The 8,969-nt window shown below is 42.9% G+C and overlaps 2 protein-coding genes and 1 long non-coding RNA gene across 5 annotated transcripts; 2 read left to right on the forward strand and 1 right to left on the reverse strand.

Moving 5' to 3' along the window:
• The first annotated feature begins 21 nt into the window (after positions 1-21).
• On the forward strand, positions 22-1,830 carry LOC135123452 (neuronal membrane glycoprotein M6-a). Of its 2 annotated transcripts, none has more exons than XM_064048116.1 (6): positions 22-119; positions 409-565; positions 611-770; positions 820-970; positions 1,022-1,170; positions 1,217-1,830. In XM_064048116.1, exons 1-6 carry the CDS (start codon positions 116-118, stop codon positions 1,340-1,342), a joined length of 747 nt encoding a protein of 248 aa, XP_063904186.1. In that variant the 5' UTR covers positions 22-115; the 3' UTR covers positions 1,343-1,830. The 2 variants fall into 2 exon arrangements, with proteins under 2 accessions (XP_063904186.1, XP_063904179.1); XM_064048109.1 differs by lacking the exon at positions 22-119 and adding an exon at positions 254-365.
• Positions 223-6,641, reverse strand: Ints6 (Integrator 6). Of its 2 annotated transcripts, XM_064048052.1 has the most exons (7): positions 6,477-6,641; positions 6,275-6,423; positions 5,962-6,177; positions 4,189-5,896; positions 3,776-4,127; positions 3,479-3,726; positions 223-2,353 (listed from the first exon to the last, which is right to left on the reverse strand). In XM_064048052.1, the coding sequence occupies exons 1-7, from the start codon at positions 6,524-6,526 to the stop codon at positions 2,308-2,310; spliced, it is 2,769 nt and encodes a 922-aa protein (XP_063904122.1). In that variant the 5' UTR covers positions 6,527-6,641; the 3' UTR covers positions 223-2,307. The 2 variants fall into 2 exon arrangements, with proteins under 2 accessions (XP_063904122.1, XP_063904130.1); XM_064048060.1 differs by having other exon boundaries at positions 223-3,726.
• Positions 6,642-6,838: 197 nt separating this feature from the next.
• On the forward strand, positions 6,839-7,352 carry LOC135123471 (uncharacterized). The gene is made up of 2 exons (XR_010279623.1): positions 6,839-7,098; positions 7,158-7,352. It is a non-coding gene; the product is annotated as an uncharacterized LOC135123471 (long non-coding RNA).
• Positions 7,353-8,969: the final 1,617 nt, after the last annotated feature.

Genomic DNA, 8,969 nt, shown 5'->3' on the forward strand with positions numbered 1-8,969 from the left:
AGATGACAGTAGTGACAGTTAGTTATTTACGAAACCCAAAAAGTCATTAACCCAGTAATGTCCCGTTCCATTTAAATTTAATTAGGTGAACCCCCACACATTCACGACTGCCAAAATGGGTAAGCGCTTATCACGTTTCTTATCAATCGCCAATCATAAATTATCTTTATCTTATCTGAAGGCGTGGCACCTGTTGGTGTTAGTCAGCCCTGTATCACCCCCTTTATCGCGTTATTAGTCACTCCCTTTAACAATGCACGACCCTCGTCCTCCTCCCCAAGAGACCTCCTTCGACCTGGAGCAGCAAGACGCCCTAATCAGGTCAAACCTAAGCCTTAACACCATCGTAACAAACCCTGACAAAGGTATGTCCCTCCCCAATTTCGACTTCACCTCACGTTTTTCCAGGTTTTTGCGACTCGTGCCTGACGCGTATCCCCTACGCCACACTCATTGCAACGATACAATGTGCCTTAGGAGTGGTGATTTTCTGCGGTACGATGTACCGTGGGGCCACGCTTGCGGTTTTGATGTTCAGCGATGTGTTCAAGATGCAGCTGTTCTGGTAAGTGGACAACGTGACCGTCGAAATCTGACAAGGGGGTTTCAGGGTGGATGCGGTTAAAATGACTTTCGTGATTATTGGAGCGTGCATGGGGGCCCTGGGGCTCATGATCCTTACAGTAGGGTGTCTGGCGACGGGAGCGACAAGACATAAAGTTTACAGAGCGTGGAGATCCCGAGTGGGTGGAAGAATCAGCTGCGCTATCGTAATTAATTGAAATCATTAAGAGCTAATTAGTAAGAAAGTGGTTTTAGTTTATGGCGATTACGTACATCTTGCAGCTGATTTGGATCCTCATTTTCACTTTCTTGGTGATTGCGACGTTCTTGTTTACGATTTTTTGGAAGATGTGTGCGAACGAAAGAGTGGCGACGTTCCAGGATTGCATTGACTTTACCCAATTTTGTGAGTTTTTGTTTTTAATGTAATTAATTTATAATTATCAAAAATTTATAGATTTTCTGTTCCCCGCGGGGACGCGCCAAGAGCACATGAAAGTCTGTGGCGACCACAACGTCAAAGCATTCTGTAAAGACTACACCGAAAAAATCGAAGTTATGGTGATCCTAGCCACTGTGGCTTCCGTTTTGGTGATTTTAAGCCTGGTAAGTTGTTGTTTTAGTTGGTAGCAATGATTAACTAGGGTTGCAGGTGCACTACTTGATGTGTCTGGCGGCAAATTACGCCCATATACGTGATCACGAGAAATTCCAGGAGCTCCAGGATTTGCAGATGTTGAGCGACAATGACATGCTTGCGGGGAAAGACAGGTTCTAGGATACGGCCCAGGAAATACATTTACCCGAGATTAGGTGGGGCAACATGTTGCATGAAGGGTTATAAATCGGGCGTATTTCCTGGGGGCTCAATTTTTCGTACTATAAGAGAATCCCGTCCAACTTCCATAGGTTAGGTTTATACAAGGTAGCTGACATATCATAGGTGGCGCTGAGAAGACGGACAAGGCTGAAGCGTGGCCTTCTCGATCAAGCGGGGTGATTGATTGCGTTAATTTGAAATCGAATGTGGCAGCGACAAACAAGTGAGGTTATGTTTTTAGTGTTATTAAATGTAAAGGTTCGAGCGATGAATCACCCCGCCTACAATTTACACAACGGACCACAGTGTCTTATTTCGTAGCTCTACCGATTATTGTAAATAGGATAAGAACTATATTTTCTACTTGTATTTTTTTATGATTTTTGTTTGAGTATTATACCGCACAGGATGTCTGAATAGAACTGAATAAAACAGTTTAAACAAAATTGTCATTGTTTCCATTTCTTATATAACTCTCGTTTATAAAAAACACCTTAAAATTATTTACACTTTTTTTTTGTAACTTCGCGTAGAAAAATATTGGCACAATTGGCCTAGAGTTGCGTTCGCACCACCCACTTGATAAATGAGCCTTACAGGAAATATTTGTAAATAATGACGTCATAAATATTCCACACGGGTTGTTGCAATAAAATGATCATTTGAAAATTAATCTAAATAATAAGTTAGTAATCAATAAATAATTAACTAATTCGTAATTGTGAGTACTTAAAATTAATAAAATGATTACATGTAGACCACTATTCAATTAATTAACGCTCTGAACTGATTAATGTATTAAAAAAACAGCCGTAGAAACAATAATGTGTTCAACTCAAACTATAAATAAACCTGTGAAACAAAATCTGCAAGGGGTCGCGAGCTTCGTTCGCTCCTTCGCACCACACTTATCGCCAAGCTTTCTAAACACGGCACGATTCGTTCGATATCCTCACTTTTTGCAGCAACCTGAAATTATCGTTTTTAACTTTTTCGGAATGACGTTTTTGACATCTGAAGGCGCTTTAGTCGTTCTATTTTTAATCGCACAGGAGTCTGATGACTGAATCAAACAGTTTAAAAAAGTACATTTAATTCTTATAAAAATCTCATAGTTTTATAAGAAAATATTTCATTTTGTAAAATTAATTAAAAAAGTAATCACTTGAAATAAATAGTAGTAGTGCGTGAAGTTTTACGTCTGGACCAGCTGGGTTGGGCACTTCAGAGAATTGTGTAAAAAAACTACAACTAAAAATTAATTTCTCGGCTGCTTCAAAGATTTAAAAGTTGTTTTAAAACATATTATTTTTGTTGAAGGAGTGAGAAGATTAAAAAACTTGTAAAAATCTTCAATGACATAAAATTCCGAACGACTTTTTAAAAACATATGTGATTCGCCAGTAGTTTTAGTTCACAAGATCCTAGTCGTACAAATACAGACGAAATTGCACTCAAAAACAGAAGAAACATCCTAGAATCACACTCAAAGTAAGAAAAAATATTAACGTAGATTAACCTCTAAGTCGACTTAAGTTCTTAAGATATCCGGGGATTTTAAGTCTTTGTACAATATTAATTTTAGGCACAAACCAACAAATCATTCTGAAAAGAAGCATGAGAATTCTTTCAATAGTACGATTTTAGGTTGACAGTATGACAGATCTGACGTAAGCCGGATCTAACAATCCACGACATCCGCTTTTGTTTACTCATACTCCTTGACAACAGTTTTAAGTGGCTTCATTGTCTTGTTATTTTAAACTTAGTAGGGACCCGTACGAAAATTTCAAAAATCAAAAACCTCAGTAGAAAGATTGTCTAACTGTCGTCTGAAATTTATATTTTAATAATTTTTGAAAATGTCCGGGCTTGAAACCGATTTTGAGCAGTAATTGGTAACAACAGTCAGTAGTACCACACTAAAAACAAAAAAACAACTACAATCTCTTAAAATAAAGTAAAATCACGCTGTTTTTTTATCGGGATTTTTTCAAGTGCCCGCTATGAGCTGGTCCATAAATACCACTTCATATACTACTAATAATCAACATCCTAATAAAATAAAAAATATGTACAGCGCAACTAACTTACTTATTCTCAACACTCAACAAACTCTGAATATACTCTTGTAACAAGTGCGCCAAATGCTGCCTCTTAAACCTCAACGATTCCTTAATAATCAACTCAACCATCTTAACTTGTACTTCAGTATTGCCTTTTAAAGTTTTAATGTTGTCAAACAACTCGGTAAAGTTCTTCCCCGGCCGCCTCACCAACTTGTGGAGTTGCTTCCGAATTTCGTTGTTCTGCACCTCGATTTCGCGCATGTCCTCCACAACCTGCAAACCAAAAACCTAAGTAACCAAACCCGCGCCTGCGCACCCTTACCTTCGGCTTAACCTCCACCTGGTGGTTAACCACACTATTATTAATACTGTTCGCTTCCTTCAGTATCTGCGATATACTCTGTTTACTATCGTCACTAACCGACACACTGGGATAAAAATCGTTCAACGAGTTCGTCGTCGCAGTATCTAAGGCACCTGAATTCGTGTAACCGAACGGGTTCGAATTCCTGTTGGCTAAATTCACTTCACTGACGCTGTAGGACGGCATGTCCATCGTGGGGGAGGGGGAGCGCGACCGCTCGCTGGACGAGGCGCTGTTGTCCAGGCCGTTGACCGCGATGAGGCTCGGACGCTCGTCGAACGAGGGCAGGTCCTTCTCGATGGCACTGGTCCTACACACAACATCATCATTATCATTATTATTATGAACTAGTTAATTTAAAAATTATGTACCATGGCACGGGCGAGGGCGCCAGCGGCGTGGGGCTCGGGGGCGGCGTGCCGCCGGCGCTCGGCCTGCGGATCGAGAAGGCCTTGGGCAGCGGGCCGGGCTTGCGCTTGAGCGGCAGGCGGCCGCCGATGTCCGCCGGGTTCGGGCGCTTGTTGTTGCGGTTGGCCCCCGGCGACGAGGCCACCGGGTCGAGGTCCGCCTCGTCGACCATCATCCTCTTGTCGATCTTGAAGGGGTTGCCGAACATGTGCTGGCGCACCGGCGCCGACTCGATCTCGCGCAGCTGCGGCGTCTGCCGCTTGAGGTACTCCTGGTAGTTGCCCATCTGGGAGATGGGCAGCGAGTGGGCGCTGTCTTGGTCGAGGGAGATCCAGTCGGGCTGGAGGAAGTTGTTGCGCATTCGCACCACCTGCTGGATGAGGCGGCTGCGGGGGATGTCGAAGGGGTTCTTGAAGCTGACGTTCTGGCGCTCCTTGTCGAGGGTGACGATGAACGAATTCGATTGGTCGATGAGTTGGTCGCGCTGAGCGGTGAACTTGTCGGCGAGGAGGGGGTGGCTGATGAGGTCTTTCTTCAGTGTGACCTTGGGTAGGACCCTGACTTGTTCCGAGTTGCTTTTGAGGTTGTTCGTGTTTTGTCGTAGCGTGATTTCGCTGCAGAGTTTGTCGTACTCGGATTTGGCTTGGTTTTTGAGCCGTTTGAGGTAGTTCGAGACTGAGTAGCTGAGATTTTCGGAGTTTTCGGGGATGAGGGTTTGGGCGAGGGCTAAGGGAGTACCCATGCGGGTGAGGGCTCGTCGTAAAGGACCGGCGTAGTAGGCGGGCATCGTCCTCAAGTAGTTCTGGAATTGGGTGCGCCACTCATTCGTGGGTTTCCACCTATGAACTTTGGACAGCTCGTCCAAGAGGGGCAACAGCACCGGGTAGTTATACGGCATTACAAACAAATTTACGCAGTTGAGGTTCGTGCTGGCCTTGAGGTACCCAAATGGGTGCCCCACCTCCGAGTTCTTGTAACTATTGGCCACGAACACCTGCCAGCACGTCTTGGGTTGCTTCCTAGATAAAATAAACTGGGTGAGGGGCGACGGCTCCAGCTCGTACTTGTCGAACGGCAAATTTTCAATCACCAGAGGCTCAGAGCTAGTGCAGGTGAATTTGATGTTGGGGTGCGCCGACCGAGCCGGCAACACCGACGCCGTCACCTCAGGCCAGAAGGACTCAGGGATGGGCCAGAAACCCACACAGTACGATTTACTACTCTTGGGTACGTAGATCATCTTCCGGCAGTTGTGCCACGACGTGGACAGAATGGGTTGATTCACCAGTCTATCGTCAAACTCGGGCTCCTTCACCTCATCTTTCCCGTCATCCCCCTTTTCGAACTGTGGGGGCGGCGGATCGGGACCTATCTTCTCGAAGTTGATCACCACGCCATTTTGAACCTTCTGCACCAAACTGTCAATACACTGATTAAGCATTCGGTGCGACGTGATCGAGTAGGAGCGCCCCCCGGTCACTTCGCACATAGCATCAATGGGGCTGGAGTCGTTAGGGACCAGACCAGTGTCTCTTTCAATAGCTGGAGTACCGGTGAGGCGCAAAACAAGTGCGAAGAGGCGCTGGTCCCACCTAAAGGGCTCCCGGGTCATTTCGGACCCCGGGACCGGGGAGTGCATCGGGAGGTTGAACTCTTCGTGGACGCCGTTCACTGTTACATACACACAAATTGATTAAATAACTAGTTTTTAACGTTTTGTCGATAATCCTGGTTACCTGTGGTGAGTTTTCCTCCATCAGTTATTAAAACAATGACTGAGGTTTCCAGAAAAAATGGGCACCTTCCTTGTCCGTAGGTGTCGATTCCCGAAGTCATCCTATTTATATTGAGAATGTCGAACGCTTGTTTCACCGCCACCCCCATCGTCGTCATCGAGTAGCACTGCAAATTCTTCAGCTCGTTCATAAAAGTCGCCAAGTTTTCCTTCCAGCCTGCAATTCAAAATTACCGCGTTAAGCCCGTATCACACTCCCGGCTTTGACGTTTGGTAGATCAAATCGAACTATTGTCAATGAGGAAAAAACTCACCCGCTTTGATGTTGCTTGGGGTTTCTTCGAACGTTAAAAGCATGTACCTGTCAATCCGACTGTCCATACTCCTCTGTCGAATTTTAACAAAAGTCTCGACAGCCGACTTCGCCACGTCCAGAAGTGTAGTACGGCCACCTATGTACGTCCTGAAATGCAGGCAACCAGTTAACCTTTTTTTAATCGAATTTCTAACCATTACCTTTGTAACATTGACGCCGATGTATCGATCAGAAACACAATAATCGTCATTTTTTCGACCGGACACGTTGAAGAACCTCAAAAAAATTCGATCGGGAGGTGCATTCTTCAAAAGACGACGCGCACTCCTCTCAAGTCCGATTTGATTTGACAAACAGACATATTGAGGAACGGACAGCAGGCTTATTTTCGGACGTTTGAACTACCGACCACCGGGAGGCATCCACGGGAGGGGGGGAGGATTTTCACGTGGAAAACGTGACCATGGGCAGGGAGCATCCCGCCTCGTGGAAATGGGAAACTAAGATTAACCGGACGAGAACGGCTGCGGGTAGGTCTAAGTGCGGGTAGGCACAACTGCTACGTTATCGCGGTGTCGTTATCACGCGGAGATGGGCATCAAAAAACGGGACAGAGACAAACATGAGGCTGATGTTTTCTTCGGATGGAAGAAAAAACCAGTGCGGTATCAAAAATGTTTATTATTTAATGTTGATTCCGTGCTCAGTGGAGCCAGCAACGAAAACAACATAAAAATTACAGGCGACCAGCGCAGTGGCGGTTGTGGAGGCAGGCCCGGACTAGAAACAATCAGAGGCTCTCGAATGGAACAAAGTTGTGTGGTAAGTTGGCGATAACGTCGTTTTAACTGTCTAACTTCATGGGTTTTGACGTTTTACAGCTTGTCGACTCCCGTTTTCACCCATCTGTCTGGCTGCTGTCGGTTTGTTGGCGATTTTGTTAGAGAGGGTAATCTCCGAAACTACTGGACTAATTAGTATAAAATTTTAGATGTAATTTAAGGTTACTGCAAAAGTTGTAAAACACTAACCAAACTTTGTCCTCTTGTTGTAAATAAAAATTACGCTATCTCAAACTTTTATTAAGTAAATTTCGTAAAAAAACACCATTGCAAGAACTTATATAAACGCATAAATTTTATTTCTTTTACCATGTTTACCATAACCTTAAAATGGCATTATAAACTTGCTGTTTCAGCTGACGTTGCTTTTAGAGCTGAAAATTATCATTTATAAACTCCGTTTGCCAGGTTGGCGTTGATAGTAATTTTGATGATCAACTTTTGTCGAAATAGGTCTACACTTGTTAAGAGAAAAAAAAAGCAAAATGTAGCCCCGCCCACCCACCCTGTCTCAATTGTGATGATTTTTTTTATTCACCGTGAACCAAGGGGGCGGAGCTTAACTGGAAAACACTCGTCTCTACGAGAAATTAAAAACATGATTTTGAATATTGTGTTTTTCAAAGAATATGTATTATGTATACTAAGAAAAAAATAAAACCATAGATTAATTCTCAATTGTCATGAATTTTTCATTCGTTATCAGATCAAGGGGCGGAGCTTAATTGCAAAATCCATATTTGTCTACAAGACTTTACCATTTTAATCATGTCTTAAGTTTCTTGTTCTAAAAAGACGACTGCATATATTAAAACAAGAGGCAAAATATAAGCCCCGCCCACCCACCCTCTCTCAATTGTGATGATTTTTTTAATTGTCGAGAGCCCAAGGAGCGGAATTTAATTGCAAAATCCTTATTATTTCTCTATAAAAAATTATCATGTAAGACATGTTTTTGAGTATCGTGTATATTAAGAAAAAATTAAAGCCAAAGATTAAGCCCCACCCATAGCTGCCCTGATCTAAATAGTAATGAAGTTTTCATCCATTGGGAGACCTAGGGGCGGAGCCTAATTGCAAAACCCATATTTCTTTACAAACATTCTTGGAAACTTAAAACACATTTAAAATGCTAAATTTTTATACCATTTTAAACGTGTTTTGAGTTTCTAAGAATTAAAAAAGTCATCACAATTGAGACGGGGTGGGTGGGCGGGGTTTAAATTTGGCCTTTTTTTCTTCGTGTCCATAGTATTCTTTGAGCACGATATTCAAAAACATGTTTTTAATTTGTTGTAAAGAAATACGTATTTTGTAGTTACGCTCCGCCCCCTTGGTAAACGGCGAATAAAAAAATTCATCGCAATTGAGATAGGGCGGGTCGGCGGTCTTACATTTCGCCTTTTTGTTTAAATATGTGTAGACTTCTTTTCACAACATGAAATTTAAAATATGTTTATAATGGAAAATTTGCAAAATCCATACTTCCCTGCAAAAACCATTTTAACCATGTTTTAAGTTTCTTCTTGTGAAAAGATGGCTATGTATATTAAGAAAAACAAAGGCAAAATATAAGCCCCACCCACCCGCCCTATCTCAATTCTGATGATTTTTTTATTGGTCGTGAGCCGAGGGGCGGAGATTAATTGTAAAATCCTTATTTTTCTACGAGAAATTACCATGTGAAATATATTTTTAAATAATCGTGTTATGCAAAGAAAACTAAAACTTGTTCTGAAAAGACGACTACGTATGTTAAGAAAAAAGGCAAAATATAAGCCCCGCCCACCCGCCCTATCTCAATTGTGGTGATCTTTTTTATTCGTTGTAAGCCGAGGGGCGGAGCTTAAT

This window comes from Zophobas morio, unplaced genomic scaffold (genome assembly GCF_036711695.1).
Source record: "Zophobas morio isolate AGI-343-1 ecotype UQ-CSIRO unplaced genomic scaffold, CSIRO_AGI_Zmor_V1 ptg000002l, whole genome shotgun sequence".
NCBI classification, from domain to species: domain Eukaryota; kingdom Metazoa; phylum Arthropoda; class Insecta; order Coleoptera; family Tenebrionidae; genus Zophobas; species Zophobas morio.